At 39.6% G+C, this 16,859-nt stretch overlaps 1 protein-coding gene across 9 annotated transcripts in view; it reads right to left on the reverse strand.

The window, feature by feature from the left end:
* The window catches only part of DCX (doublecortin), a 117,561-nt gene that overhangs the window by 28,456 nt on the left and 72,246 nt on the right, over positions 1-16,859 (reverse strand). For 5 of the 9 annotated variants that reach the window (XM_024353047.3, XM_009439525.5, XM_529107.7 and 2 more), the window contains exons 4-5: positions 9,826-9,928; positions 7,694-7,816 (exon numbers count right to left, since the gene is read on the reverse strand). In XM_024353047.3, the coding sequence (XP_024208815.1) occupies positions 7,694-7,816; positions 9,826-9,928 (226 nt within the window). Of the gene's footprint in view, positions 1-7,678; positions 7,817-9,825; positions 9,929-16,859 lie in introns of all 9 variants that reach the window. The other 4 variants (XM_024353046.3, XM_003317633.6, XM_054677159.2 and 1 more) reach the window with 1 other exon arrangement.

Genomic DNA, 16,859 nt, shown 5'->3' on the forward strand with positions numbered 1-16,859 from the left:
TTTTAAATCCTGGCTTAGCCATTTCCTAGATTTGTGATCCTGGGGCTAACCTAACCTCTCTGAGTCTCAGTTTCCCCATCTGTAATATTTGAATAATAATTATCTCAATTGTTGCTGTTTTGATGATTACATGGCAGACTATACATAAAATGCTTATCTAAGTGCCTGCCACATAGAAAAGAGTTCAATAAATTGTATTTTCTATCAATATTACTACCACCACTACTAGCACTGAGTAAGTATTCAATTTATAGGCACTGAGTTAGGAAATCCTAGTCCACAAGAGATGAGATATCATTCTATGTAGGCTGAGTGCTAGTTCTTTGGCTAGTTGGTCAAGTATCAGATAATCGAAGCTTTCCTTAGGTGAAGCCTATTATTTCTGTTTTTTTTTTTTTTTTTTTTTTGCATTTTACTGCTGTGCTCCCCAAAGCAAAATGATTGGCCCTATCCTTTTCTCTCTTTTTACCCTCTCAGCATTATTATGGCAGGGGAAGCTGTGTTGGTCAATGAACAGTGTGGAGCCACTGAAAGTTTTGGAGCAGGGAAGTAGCACAATGAAAATGGTGTTTTAGGATGAGAAATGTGGTGGCACCACACCACATGGATAAGTGGACAGAGATTTGAAGCAGAAATATTGCTAAGGAGTCTGCGAAATAATCGAGACATCAGGTCATAAGAGAAAGGAAAGGACTGCTGTATAAGTCACATGGAGATGGTTCACATGTCCAACAATGATAACAACAGCACACAGTGGGTATGCAGGATTAATGAGTGGGAAGTCAAAAATAGCACCAGGGTGTTGAACCCGGGAAGCATGATAATTCTATTGTCAGACAAAGAGATGGGAGGTGGAAATGCTTTTGATTTTTAGATAGCTTGTATTTGTCACATATAAGCCATATACACAGGATTGTTTAGTAGGCATTATGGGTCTGACATCCAGAAGGAAGATCGGGGCTGGAGAGGTAGAGTTAAGAGCCTCCTTTGATAAGCCATATTCATCACCACCTCTGCCCCTTTGTTCATGCTTCCCTGACAGCCAGAAGTATCCATCTCCTTATCAATTTACATATAGCCCTTCTTCAAGTTCCAGTTCTCCCAGGAATTCCTCCCTTAGCACCTTAGTCCCTAATGAGCTCTCTCCCATGAACTCCAATAGTTCCCATAATACTTACTACCAGTATCTATTATGCATTTTGCATTTAAATAAGTTATTACCATTAACATGGCATTAATGGTTCAGTGGTTAAAATTGTGGACTGTGGAGTCAGATTGCTTGGGTTTAAATTCCAGTTCTATCATCTTACTAGCTGTGTGATCTTGGGCAGGTCACTAAACTTTTGTATGCCTCAGTTTCTTCATCTGCAAAATGGGGATAATAGTAATTGCCTCACAAGGTGTTAAAGATTAAATTCGTTAATACAAGTAAAGCGATTAGAACAGTTGCCTGACACATAATAGGAGCTATATAAGTATTTGTAAATATATTTTTAAAATTTACATGTATACTGGTTACCCAAATAAATCATAAATTTCTTAGTGGCAGGGAATTCATCTTAACATCCCTTTTCTTCATAGCGCCTAGCACTACTAAGTACTTTAGAGGGGTACTTTGCACATTCAGTTGTGTGTAAACACAAGTCCCAAGCCAAGACTGGCTGATAAGACTCATGTAGGGAAATATCACCATATACCATGCACTATGGGGTGCTCACTGGCACCCACTATACTGCTTGCTCCAATCATTTTCTAAGCAGGTTTTAGAAGAATCAGATTGGGGGAGGAACTGGGGAAGTTTTTCTCTTCCCACAGCTCTGTCAAGGACACCACTTCCCTTTGGAGTTGCTGGTAGGGGAGCTAGGGGAGCTGAAGGAATGTCTAAGCTGTCTTGTTTCAGTGCTCTGTAGCACTGAAAGGCACCTAATTACTTGTGGGACTTTGCTCAAAGCAGCACAAAGGAAATGACACAGACACCAACCCACCCCTTGCCTTTCCACCTCCCTAGCCTGGAGATGGGAGAAGGGGAAAAGAAGCCAAGAAGCAAGGACCATCCAACGTAGACCTTTGCATTCACCAGACAGCACATCCCACATACTACTGTGTGTCAGTGGGACACTGCGAATAATGCTTGCTGGGAAGTCAGGAGAGCGAGGTTCTGGCTCTTGGGTGCTAAGTAATGTGTGACATGGAAGATCCCAAGATCCTAAACTTTGTATCTTAGTTCCCCAATGAAAAAAAAAGATAATTATCAATTTCCAACTTAATTCATAGTGCAATTATGAGGAACAACTGAGGTAATAGATTTGGAAATATTTTGCAAAGTGCATAGCATCTAATTCACGTAAAAAGATTGTTATCATGAATCTCTCTTAGCTAGAGAAGAAAGGTATTCTTGTGCTGTTTAAAACAGTAGCCAATAGTCACATGGCTGTTGAACATTTGAAGTGCGGCTAGTCAGAACTGAGATACGTTGTAAGTGTAAAATACAACTCAATTTCAAAGAATGTGTAATTTATTACATTAATTATATGTTAAAATGATAATATCTTGAATATATCATTATATGAAATATGTCAAAATTAATTTTGCCCATTTTTTAACTTTTTAAGATGTGGCTACTAGAAAATGTAAAATCACATACATGATTTACATTTATGGCTCACATTCTATTTCTATTGAGCAGAGCTGGTCTAGACAGTCACTTTCAGGAAGGTCAGAATGACCAAGTCCCTCTATCTTAGGCAACCCAAAGCAGCCTACTAGTTTCAGAAAAGAAGGACCCTGGGATACAGGTCTTTCATGAACCCTGCTGTTTTGTGTCCCTTGACCTCCTCTTCTAAAGGCTGTATATTTTGTTAGAGAAGGCTTTCTTTCTTATGAATTTGGGAACGGAAAAGGTCGGACTTTCAGAAATAGGTGCACATGAGTTGGGGGAAGGGGAATGGAGAACATTGGATTGCTACAACAATGACTTACTGTTGAAGAATAGCAAACTAATTATCACATTACAATTCTCTCAGCCTACCAGGGTGGGTAATTAGCTTCCTTCGGGGGCTCCTTAAAAAAAAGAAAGAAAGAGAAAGATTCCTTCCCAGCAACTAGCTATTTTGTCCTTTTAATTCAATTCAATTCAACTGGGGACAAAGTTACATAAAGGGAAAATTAACACATTAATGGCTGAAATGGAAACAGAGAGAGACATGTCTTTCTTTAGTTCTGAAGCCAGGCTTACCTTCGCTCATCAAAATGGCAAGTCTGGGGTTAATCAAAGTGTGGCACTGCATAAGCTTTTTTCAAATATCCCATAGGAGCCTCCTGGGCTCAGATTTTATCTTTTTACCACAGTTCCATGGCCTGATTTAAAGACAGACATAGCTAATATGACTTGGATTCTAAGAGTCCATCAGTTCTGCCCGGTGAAAATGAGCTCCTTACAGAAATATTATATAGACAACCAAATCCTTACTTAACTTGAGTTTAGGGCTTAGCAACAGACATTCCATTTGGGGCAAACTCAATATTGGCAGAAGTGAGGATTGAACTTGAAGGAAATAAAGTAGAAGGATTTGATTTATTCATGGGGCAGAACAGGAAAGGGACAACTTAAGGTCTAAAGACTAAGGAATAAAGAATCAAATTATAGCACAAATTACAGACCAAATAGCATCAATTTACTAAACCTCAAGTCAGAATGAACCTAGCTATTAACTGAACCATGAATTTGACCATATAGATATAGATATAGATATCTAGCAAACTTGTTCAAACCAGAATCAAACCTGTATATTTTCCAATGAAGTAGAACATCAAAACATTCCTTAAACTGAACCTGAACCCAGCCAATGTTTCATTTGGTTAGAATTCCTGCTAAAGAGGAGCACTTTTGGTCTTTCTTTTGTCTTCAAAGGAAGACAATCTTCCATTGGTCTATCTTCCATAGACTTGGATTCTAAGAGTCTTTTGTTACTCAGGTTGAAAGAAGTTTTATAAATCTGTTCACAAGTTCCACATCCAAGACTGACTAACACAGGATGGAAACAGGGTGGTACTACCATGTCCTAGAAATGAACAAAGCCTGTTTGCCCCACCTAACCTATTATCATTTGGTTAAGTGTATTTTAACCTGTACATGTCCCTGGCTAACAGCTAAAAAAAATTGACATTTTATGAAACAATTGTTACTTTTTAAATCTCAAATGTCTGTAAGGAGAAATTTATGCCATATGAAAAGTATGCACTGTCTATAGCTTATCATTCTGGTTATCCACTTTTGTTTCTGTGGGAGCTATTTTACAACTCTGTAAATTGTAAATAACTGATAACAATGGAAAATTATCCTTATCTATAGAGATTCAAATTCTGAATTATCTAACGATGATATCGAATCTCAGAAAAGGCAAAAATCTTGCACAAATCACAAAGCTAGGAAGTGGCGTAGCTGGGACTTCTTAGAGAGTCATCTCCCTCTCCTCTTTCATATCTTACCAATCTCCTCGTCCCAGCTTGGAATGGTCCTGAGTGAGGTGGAAGTGGAGAGGGGAAAATGGGTATAGCAAATCCAAACTTTAGCTAAGGTACTGTTTTGCCTGAGATCAGCTTTGCCCTTATGGAATGTTCACTGAATGGATGCCTTGGACTAGGCTTTAAACAAACTCCCATGAAATGGGCTTGGTTATGTTACAGCCCTTCAGGGTTGGAATCATGAGGAGGCTATAGACACATTATCTGAGATGAGCCCAAACATTCTGGCAATTGCCATAAAGATTGTCTAGACTAGGGTTTGACTTCATTTATGTTCATGAACATCAGAATATAAATGAATATTCCAATTCTTTAAACTGAGAACACCATGTTAGATTGGTGGTAGGAAACAGAGGTTATTTGTAATTCTGCTATCTGCCAAGCAAATTCCCCTCATACACCCAAATTGGTTACTCTGTTTATCGTGTGGGTTGGAATAAATCCTCATTTCTTTTTTTCTTTTTTTTTAGTGAAGGAGTTATGAAAAAGCAAGAGCAGATCTTGCCTGCCAAAGCCTGGGTTGGGATCTCTTATATTGTAACTCCCTTCAATTTGACAAATATTCATTGAGTTCTAATATATTCACGTTATATCTCTGATATTTTAGAGTCAGTGAGGTGCATATTTTGTAGAAGGGAAATTCTGTAGGTGGCATTCTGGAGATCAATGATTTGACATATATTTAAACTGTGTAGTTATAGGTAGTTTTGTTCATGTGTGCTGGGTAACCAATTGGATGCAGTCTGCAAAGAGGATCTATTTACTTCAAGCTGATACCACCTGAGAATTTCTAACTGATGGGTTATATGGTGGTTTAAAAAGAGATCTACAAATTCTTCAACACTCTTTCCTTTTATAAATAGAGTCTGGTTCCTCTCTCTTTGAATGTAGGTTGGACTTAGTGACTGCTTCCAATGAATATAATAAAGGAGAAGTGACAGTGTTGGCTATGGAGACTAGATCACAAAAGGCAATGCATCTTGTTCTTTATTCATTCTCTTGGATCACAAACTAAGGTAGGAGATCTTGCCAACAGCCATATTGTAAGTGGATCCTACAGCCCCAGTTGAGCCTTCAGATGACTGCAGCCCCTACTAATATTTTAATGATACCCACATGACAGACTCTGAGCCAGAACCACCTAGATAAAACACTCTAGAATTTCTTGCCCACCAAAACTGTGAGATAAAAAAAAAAAATGCCTTTTCTTTAAGCCACTAAGTTTTGGGGTAATGAATTTGTTTCACAGCAGGATACAAGTAATACAGGTTAGAAATCCCAGAAATAGCTACTGCTGTTTCTGAGAAATGATTAGCTAAGCAATTATTGCCAGACTTTATTAATCTTGACCAAGTGTTTTAAAGTGTATTTTTTGCAAGTCTCTGCTTAAAAACTGTCAAATTTTATTCTCAGCCCAGGTGTTAAAACCTAGGTCTTTGTAGTTTCAGCAATATAAATTTGCTTAGATATAGATTTATGTGCTCTTCTGTACATTTGAACAAGATAGCATCAAGGCACATGTATTTTTTATTTCTTCAGCAAACATTATCTAAATGCTTGATTGGTCTCTAGCACCATGTTGGGTAAAATAGGTACTGTTGTGCATCTATTTATTCACAAATATTACTGGAGCATCTACTAGGGGCCAGGCACTATGCTCTGCACTGATGATATGAAAATGAACCTACCACATTACCTTTGAGGGGCTCAGCATTTAATTGGGGAAGTAGACAGGTAAACACATACTTGACAACACAGTGTGGTGAATATTACCCCAAAGATATGAATGGCATGCTATGGTATTGCAGAGACTGGAACAATTATCTCTATGTGAGGTCTTGAAGGATGAATAGGAGTTTTCAAGCAAAAAAGGCTGATGGGTTAGAGGATGGCATTCCAGGTATGGGGGAACAGGGAGTGCAAAGACATGGAAGTACTAAAAGCCTGGGTTGCCTTTTCATACTTTAATTTCCTCAACCCAAGAATAAAGAGATGGCTGGTAATATGCATGCTCCTGGCAGTCTGATGCAGGCAGTACAGGCTATTCGTCTTGGCACCAGCATTTCGTAGCCATCAGGCTACTCATGATGCCCCAAACTGAAGGGCACTTTTGTTTTCCCAAGGCTCTCAGACTGCAAGAATTCTCATGATAAATTCTGAGCCTTGGGATGACAAATGTATAAGTATTTTGGACCATATAGTTTCCTTAGTGTGAAGAACCTCAAATTGTGCATAAATCTAAGCTTCTGAACTTGGACTTCTAAGGCCTTTTATTTTTGATATTTGTTATAAAAGAATGGAAGACATTGCCTCTTAGATCAGTGTCACTCAAACTGTGGGTCCAAGACAAGATAGGGTTCACATCAGAATGCAAATCAACATACTGCTGCCTTCATCAATAAAATCAGGCTCTGAAAAAAAGGCAGCTGAGCTAAATGGTTTGCTTAATGGCATAGTTTATTTACATTTGGCACAAGCTCCTAATCTTGCCACAGACTGACTGGTAATAAATAGTTCATGGGTTGGCAGTGATCAATAGACCACATGTTTTAGATAACTCACTATCCACTAAATAGAATCTTCCATGGCAAATATCTTTGTTTTCTTTTAGAACCTGGTCTGTGCTTTACTTTCCAGTTGTGAGGTTTATACAATTTATCTTGTCCCCCTATTTATATGGCATATATATGTAGTGTACTTGTTTCCCTTTTTGTTTTGGCTTCTAATTACTTCAGAGTCAAATTTGAAGCTCAAGTGAGTCAACTATGTTGACACTTTGGGGTGTTGTTTTTTATATTCTTTTTCTTGATTCTGATTTTTAATTTCAGGTTTATGGTTAATTTGATTATTCCATTGAATATGTTTTTGCCACATGATGTTGAAGATGATGAAAATGATGACAACCATGAAAATAAGCATTACAGCAAGCATAGACATGGGCCAGGCTTCTGGTTTGCATCCATTTGAATGGAATAATGGTTGTAGCTGTGCCTCCATGACTCCAAACAAGTTTGACTGTTTTAGTCCCTGAATTGATAGAATAGGATTTCATGGAGACACAGTGGTGTTCATGAGGAACTGATTCCTCTGCATGCAGAGAGTATTGTCCTCCATAAATGAAGTCAGCGTGCACAGTTAGGAAAAGAGCACTCACCGTCTTGGTCGTTACCTGAGTCAGCTGGAGACTTGCTTCGGCGCATAGGACCAGGGCTCTTGGCTGAAGTCTTCTGAGGTGTTGGGGATGCCTTTGGGCCAGCTGTGGCTGATGGGTTTCCCTTCATGACTCGGCATTCTGGGGCAAAAGGACACAGACAGCTTAGTAGAGGATAAAACAGGCTCAGCATGTTATCAGCCTCTGGAAACCGCAATAACCACCACAGGCCAAAGGACCTAAATGGGTCAGGACTACAATGTGGTCCTTATTATTAGTAGGAGCCATGGTTCTGGGGAGGGAGGCATTAGGGAAACCTTCAAAAGCCACCTGGGCTAAGCTAGGTGTTTAAGCCCCTGAATTACGAAAACAAGGGCAAGAGTCCATAAACAGGTCAAGTAGGCAATTAAATAGTCAATTCAATCATTTATGGACAAGCTAGCTATGTCTCAGAATAGCACCTATTGATATAATGTTTAATTAATTTCCCTGAATTAGAGATTAACAACTCAGAGGTTACAGCTACACAGATGAAACATCCATTGAGTAATTTGAAGGAGAGGTAGGGAGCTACCACTTACTATTACATGCCACACGTTGATAGACACATGATGGATATCATGTCACTTTATATAAATAAGCACTATGACCACCACCATCTTGCATTTATCAAGTTCTTTTCGATTTCCCATGTATGTTATTGCCATCCCTTATGGGGGGTTAATGAATAAATGGGCCAGGAGTGACTCTGCCACTAAAAACTTAAGAAAGCTTGCTGGTGTGTGGGAGAGTCTGCCAAATGTTCTTGTATTTGCCCTAGCCTCAGTCTGACACCTTTGGAACACCCTTTCTATGCAGGTCACTCAGCATCCCCTTCTATGGTCATTTTGGGCACTAATAGTGCTAATTTATTAGAAGGATTATTAATCTCATTTTGCTGATGAGAGTACAAAAAACTTAACCCCTTTGCCTAGGGCCACAAAACAAGAAATTAGTAAAACAAGGTCTAAAAGTCAAGTCTCCTGAGTTCCAGTTTAGTGCTCTTTCTACTACAGTTTTTCCAACCGTGTGCTGTGATGCACAAAGGGGAATCAAACAGCAGAGTAGAGGATATAGTCCTTCCTTTCCTTTAAACACTTTCTTGTTGCCTCCTACTTAAAGGTGCATTGAAATATAAATTGAACAGAAAGATTAGAGGAGCTTTTCTGGTAAATTGAATATTTTAGGAAACTGAGTTAAGCAGAAAGCCCCTTTTTGTTTGTTTCACTTCTTGTTTTGGTTGGTGACCTTTAGTGATCACTGTCCAGAGCTGAAGATACAGAAGGTATAGGAAATTGGACATAACCTGAGGTTTGTTTAGCTATTCTATAGTCATTGCTTCTTCCTAAAGGGAACACAGCAGAAATGCCACCTCTTACAGGGTTCTTGTCACTTGAGTTGTTTATAAAGTCTATATTAGCAAAATTCCCTTTGATTTTTTTTCACACTTTGCTTCTCCTAAATGGGAAATATGCTCTGAATGTATCTTTCTATCAGCATCACATTCTACCCTTGTTGCTGCGTGAGCTAATTAACCTTTAATGTATACCTGGAGCTTGGACTCAAACAAAGGGAGATGGGAAGACGATTAGATCCTTCTTATTATTAACAACCCTCTGTAAACCTGAATCACAAGGCAGACGAATGGGGCAGCAAGTCTGATGGTGTGAAAAGGGTTTGACACTAAGAATACTGTGGAAAAATCTCTCTAAATTGGAACCATAATCACAAGCTAAATAGTTGGAGGACATTGAATGGAGAAAAAAGGATATGTACAATATCCAAGTTCTGACTGAAAATATTCCTTCCTGTGGTCTGATTGTGCCTGTTATCCCATGTGACACAATATATGGTTCAAGAAATATGGTCACTATTGGGGCAGATAGTGAGTTTTATTGAGTTTGGAGCCTGGGACTCTGGGATATCCAGTCAGTCTTTCAGTCTTACATGGGTCATGACCCATGTATCCAAATATACAGGAGAAAGACTAACATTATAAGCCCTTGAAGGATCATGCATAGATGCTTTCCACACCATACAAACCCATGGAAATCCTAAAGGATAGAAGGGGAGAGAACAATGGAGCAATAAAACCCAGTGGTTATGCTTACCATTTTCATCCAGAGAAAAATCATCCTGAGCATAGCGAAATTTTTCAGGACCACAGGCAATAAACACATCATCATCACCAAAGAAATCATGGAGACAAGTTACCTATGGAGAAAGCAGAAACACTGATTGTATATGATGGTCCTGTGACAATGAACCTCACACTACACTGACAAGGAGAAAAGCTTCCCATCTAGGCCATCATCTTCAGCTCCCAGGAGTTTTCTCTTTCTTAAAACATCTACCACATTCATAGTCTGAATCATGACCCCTAGTGAGGGATGATATACTGAGTACCATTGTCTATCCATGTTTCATGTATGGTACTTTCAATTGCATCAAGAGTAAGACTGAGACTATGTACAAATGGAATGCCCTTTTCTGAAGAAAAGTCAACCAGCAGATGGCCCTATAAATGTCACCTTTTCTCAGAGCCTCAAAGACGGGAAGCTCCTGGCCCAACTCTAGGGCAAGGGACTGGGCCAAGGAAGATGAGAAAAATCTTCTGCAGCCTGACTGTAGCTGACCCAGAAGTGGAAATGTGCTGCTTCATCTGAATGAGTTCTAAAAGAAGGACATCATTTCTTAACTGCTTTGGACACACAAAAATTGAACTTTTGCTAAAAGCTGGCCGAAAACTTGGTAGTGGCCCAGAATACCATTTCTTCCTGTGAAACCAGAAGAGGAAAACTTCATCATGAGCAATGGGTCCCAATAGGCCTGAGTTTCTACTAGTAGAGCCATGTTCCCAGGACCCTCATGCCTGCTAGCATCCTAAGCATTACTGCTTCTCCACAACAGACAGACAGTCTCCCCAACCCCCTTTCTGCACAAAGAGATGAGGGTCCCTGGGAAAGTATGCTGCTTCCTGCAGTCTCCCCACTTCTCAGCTTTCCTAATTACATCTGTTAATTAGTCCAGCACATCAGGGAAACCCCTGGAGGAACCATAAAGTCAAAACATGCTTATACCACCTCTTAGTTTGAAAGTGTTCAAAGCCTCTAATTGTTCTAAGTTTCCCATTCAAGCTGCCAGCAATGGCTTTCCAAAGGCATGGTGCTCACAAACTAACAACAGCTTGCTGGGTGCAGAGAGCAATATGTTACATTAGAAAAATATTTATATTAATAACATCACCCCCACCTAAGGTTAACTCAATCCCTGTTTTCCCAATCAAAACGATTGCAAGCCTTACACAAAAGGAGATATACTTAAAGATTATCCCCATTGTGTCAGCCTCCCAATCATCCAAGAGATGCCCAGAGAAGAGAAGGCGACTTGAAGGACTGCAGGGTCACTCTCATTAAGCCTCTTTCCAGTCCTGGGTCTTGACCTCATCAAATTGGCCAACACCTTTCTTCGGCCCACTTGTCCTTCATCCATTCATTCCATGATCACAGAATGACAATCAGAGCTACCAACTAATTGAATGCTTACTCTGTGACAGGCACTCTGGTAAGTACTTCCAAATCTGTCATCTCATTTTACCCTCACAAGAAACTCTAGAAGTCAGTATTTATTGTCATTACTATTTTAGGCTTGAGAAAACTGTGACCCAGAGACAATAAGTTTTCCAGGTGGAGAGCAATGAAGCCAAATAAACACAGATCTATCTAACTTCAAAGCCTGTCCTTTTAACCACTTGGCAATACAAAGCACTTACATATAGATCAGTCACTGGGGAGACAAAGATGAATATGACTTCATGGAGCTCACAGTCCGATGAGGTGAGATACATCGAAATAGAGCATTTCAATTTAGTGTCATGAGTACTAGGATGGGATTATCTGTTGGTGTTGTGACAGCTATTGATTACCATGTCCAAATGACCCTAGTCACTGGTTAGCACTGTTAGTTCAATAGGCATCCTGCATATTGTCCTAGTAGTGGATCCAATGACAGAGGCTACATGGTTTTGAGCCTAGCTGCAGACCTCCTACCAATATCTTGGACCTTGGCTCAATAAAACACAGAGCCCTTAACTCTGATACACCAAATATCTCTGAACTATTTACCTGCCGCCACATCCTTGACCCTGAAGATCTCTGCCATATCTTCCTATTTGAGGCTGCCTTTGACCCTGACTAGCTGACTTTATTTTTGGTCATGAGTCAGGAATACCTCACCTGTGAGTGTCCCTCTGTTAGTGGTCTCAAGGATTTGGCACTTTGTTTCAAGACCTGCCTGTATTTTCATGAGGACTCACTTAGTTCTCCCCACCGGATCGCAGGTTTCTGAATCTAACAGCCAAATTCATACCTTCCTCTATATCTTCCTGTGGTTCCTTGTAGAGAGCTTATCACATAGTGAAAATTTACTTAGGGCTGTTTCTGCCTCAGCTGCATGCAAAGAAGGTAAGAAACAGGAACATTCAGGGGCTTTGTAAGGATATACAAAGACAGAAAAGTAGGAATAAGAAAGATGAAATCAATTGCGGCAGACAACGGAGATTAGCATTTAGAGACTTTAAAAGGCAACACAAATATACATATTTAGGAACAAGAAAAGTAGAAATAATGTGAATTCAGAAACTATTCTTCACATAACTATGCTAATTAGTTTGAAAACAAATGAAATGGATGATTTTTAAAGAAAAGTCTAGGCCAGGTGCAGTGACTTACGCCTGTAATCCCAGCACTTTGGGAGGCCAAGGCAGGTGGATCACGATGTCAGGAGATCGAGACCATCCTGGCCAACATGGTGAAACCCCATCTTTACTAAAATACAAAAAACTAGTCCGGCGTGGTGGTGCACACCTGTAATCCCAGCTACTGGGGGGGCGGGGGAGCTGAGGCAGGAGAATTGCTCGAACCTGGGAGGCGGAGATTGCAGTGAGCCGAGATCACACCACTGCACTCCAGCCCGGCAACAGAGAGAGACTCCGAAAAAAAGGAAAGAAAGAAAGAAAGAAAAGTCTCAATAATTAAATTAGTTCAAAAAGAAATAGAAAATTGAAACTAGCTAATAGCTGTAAAAAAAATTTAGTAAATGCTTCAAACAGCAACCTTCCCTGCAAAGTCACCAGAGCATTCATTTTGGAGGTATTTGTGGAAATTGCTTCCTAAGAAGAAAATCTAAAAGCTCCAAAGCAGCCATCTCAGACACATGCCATGATATCCTATTGTAGGACAATAATGTCTTACATATTGCTCTAGGGGTTGCTGTTACAATGATCCACCCTCCTCCAACCACAAGCCTCTCTACCCACACCCAGGCTTTGGGAAAAGCCTTTGGATAACCCCTCTTTGGGGGAGCCTCTAAGAAAGGCAAAGTCCCCTGTGCTTCTGACAGACTCACAATGGTGTGGCTGGCTTCAAACACAATCATGCTACAATCCAGCTGTTCAGCATCAGATGTCTTTGTGTGATCCCATTCCACATTTTACTGGCTCCCAAATGCAGACAAATGCACTTTGTGCATGTGGATACCCAGCTTTTCTAAATGTCTTGGCTATTGAGACACGGCAGCCCCCCATCTTTGTTACAGGGTTGGGAAAATAGAATGCTCTCCATCTTAAATAAGAAGAACTCAAAGCGCAGAGAGTCGAAGTGTCCCAAAGATACACAGCTGGCTCATGGCAGAGTTGGGACTAGCATTCAGGTGTTCTGCTTCAATTCAGGACAAAATAACTCAATTGCCTGAAAGAACATATTATCCTAAAGCACTGACTTGAAAGGCATATCTATAGCCTAGACAGGAAAATCTATATTTGTCCTAATCAATGCCTGCTATGCATTAGAACATCTTACTGGATTGAAAAAATAAGCTTCTTTAAGGATATGTTTAATCTATGGACAACAAAACTCCTATTCATTACTGTAACAATAACCAAGTATATGGTGGAGAAGGAGGACAAGGAGAGGGAGAGGGAGAAGGAGGGAGAAAAGAAAGAAGAAGAAGAAGGAAAAGAAGGAGGAGGAGAAGAAGAATGGAATATAAGAAATAATTCTCAAATGAAACTCACACTCACTTAACATCTGCTTTTTAAAATTCTATGGAGGTAATGTGATACAAAGTCCACCTTAGCTAACATTACACATGTATGATTTTCCAAGTTAGTTTTTTTGAGATATAATTTCCATTACAAGGGGGCAACAGAAATAGTAAATATAATAATCATCATAATATCACTTACAGCATTACAGCATCCTCAGGGATCAAAGGTCTTGCTGACATCAGCTTCAGTATGAATCATACTTGGATTTTTAAGTCAGGGAAGAGAACACAAAGGCATGACACCTACCATTATAATTAATCAACTTCCAGCACAAAATCAATAAAATCAACTCACATTAACATTGAACCATTAACTCAATGCTCTTCCTTTGAAAAAAAAAAAAAACCAGCAGGTGTTGGGGGAAGGGAAGCCAGCTTGGTTGTGCATTAGCGTGAATGATAGATTATATGGATAGTCCAGTGGCTTAAATGTCAAAGTACACATGGGGAAATGGAGACAACAGATCACCGTGTCAGAGAAGTTTGAGTCTATTAGCTGCAAATAGAAACTTCACTGTGTGACTTGATTTAAGCTTGATTAGATTCTCCATCCACATATTATAGATGCTGGCAGTTCATTTTTGAACATGCCTGGTTCTAGTAGATTCTACATTTCACTTACCTAACTATTCAGAAATAAATGTTTTCTCGAGAAGTAAGGTCTTGCTCACATTATCTATGATGCTCACTTTTAACTTGTAAAATACTTTCTTCAAAAGTTCAATTCTACTAATATTGATACATTAAGCACTTACTAGGGCAAAGGAACTCTGTAAGAGATACAGAAATGTGTAATAAAGGGCCATGTCTTCAAAGAGTTGACAACATAATAAGCAAGTCAGGATTACACAAATAATTGGAATACAAGGCAGGCTGTTGTTAGCACTACTATAAAGATGCAAAGAACAAGGGAAGCACAGAAGATAAAGAGAACAATTCTAATTATGAACTGGGGAAGGCTTCACAGAGAAAAACTGAGTCTTGAAGGATGAGTGGGATATAGGTTGATGGAGGTATTCCTGGCAGAGGTGATTGCAAAACAAAGGTAGGTACCTTTTTCTTAACAGCCCTAGGAAGAGTTGCATCCTGTTGACTACAGTAAGGCATTCTGATTTTCCAAAGCTGTGCACAGCACAATTAATTGCCTAGACTCACCTGCCAACCTTCTGCACAGGCAAAACATAGAGTTATCTATTGGTGGAATTCAGGGTGAAGAGGAGGGCAGAGAGTGTCTATGAGGAGGAGTGGCCAGAGTGGTAAAGAAGAGGGAAACACTGTGGCAAGGAACACAAACCACACTGATTTTTCAGTCTTGCCAACAGTGTGCGTTGCCTATCAAGAATGGCAGGGAAATTTTGCAAAATGAGTTAATAAAATCTCAGTAAACATAACAGATGAGGCTTTTTCTAAATGTTACTGCTACTCGTATTTTGGAACATTTCCCACCTACCAGCCCTGGACCAGCTCCAGTCAGAGGTTGACACAGAGTTGGCTTGGTGAACTGCAGCAACCTTTCGGAAACAATCCTGACTTTTTTTTTTTTTTTTTTTATCAAACTCATGTCTCTGGGGTTATCTTGAAGCCTTACTTGTGAGCTTTTTATGACAACATTTTTGCCTGCGCAACAAGTTCCTTGGTTCTGTAGTGCCTTTTTTTTTTTTTTTTTTTGCACAGATCTCTTTATTCAATGCCCTGAACTTCCCTAAAATCTGTGCTGAAATAATAACAATGGCACTTACATTTGTATGGTATTTTTACTGTTTTTGAAACACTTCCACATTTATGGTATTTTATGTTTTCTTTCATACTTGTAATTCTCCTCTCAACTCAATCCGATCAGGCTTCCATTCCCATTGCTCCACCAAGGCTGCTCTTGTTAAGGCCAATAATGGCTTCCATGTTGTCAAATCCAATGGTCCTTCCCTGGCCTCATCTTACTCAACCCATCAGCAACACTGGATATAAGTTGATCGGGTTCTTTTCCCTAAATACTTTTCCTTCTTTGCTTCTGTGAGATCACCATCTTCTGAATTTCCTTCTGCTTCAATCTCTTTTGCTAGATTCTTTTCCTTTTTTAGACTTCCAGTATTTGAAAGCCCCAGTGCTCAGGTCTTACATCTCTTTTATTTTTTATTTACATATTTTTACTAGGTGATCATATCCAGCTCCAAGGCTTTACACACTGCTATGGTTTCAATGTTTGTCCCCTCCAAAACTCATGTTGAAACTTACTCCCCAGTGTGGCATTACTGAAAGGCGGGGTTTTTTAGAGATGATTGGGTCATGAAGGCTCTGGATGAATGGGTTCATGGATTAATGAGTTATCATGGGAGGAGAACTGATGGCTTTTATAAGAAGAGAAAGTGAGACCTGAGCTAGCATGTTCAGTCCCCTTGCCATGTGATGCCCTATACCACCTCAGAACTCTGCAGAAAGTCCCTACCAGCAAGAAGGCCCTCACCAGATTTGGCCCCTTGATCTTGAACTTCACAGCCTCCAGGACTGTAGGAAATAAATTATGTTTCTTTATATATTACCCAGCTTCAGGTAATCTGTTATAAACAACAGACAATTAACTAAGACACATGCCATATATATACTGAATACTCAAACATTGATATCTCCAGGTCCTTCTTACCCCTGTACTCTAGACATGTATATCCATCCAACTGCCTGTTCAATATCTCCACTTGCTTGTCTGATAGGCATCCCATGTTTAATATGCCCAAGACTAAACTGTTATTTCTCTCCTCCATATTTTACTTCCCTTCAGCTTTCCTTATCTTAAAGAAAAGGCACAATTCTCACAATTACCCAAACCAGAAACCTGAGAGTCATTTTTCATTAGGAGCCACTTTTCTCCCTCTCCCTGGTCATGGTACTAGTCTAAAATACACTACAACATAGCCTCATAACTGTTCTCTAGGCAGCATGCCCTCCCCATGCCCCACAAATACCTATTCTGTGTTGCATAAAGCAGTCAGAGTAGTATTTTACAATTTTAATCAGGAATATCACTCTTCTGTTTAAAACCCTTGAA

This window comes from Pan troglodytes, chromosome X, assembly GCF_028858775.2.
Source record: "Pan troglodytes isolate AG18354 chromosome X, NHGRI_mPanTro3-v2.0_pri, whole genome shotgun sequence".
NCBI classification, from domain to species: Eukaryota; Metazoa; Chordata; class Mammalia; order Primates; family Hominidae; genus Pan; species Pan troglodytes.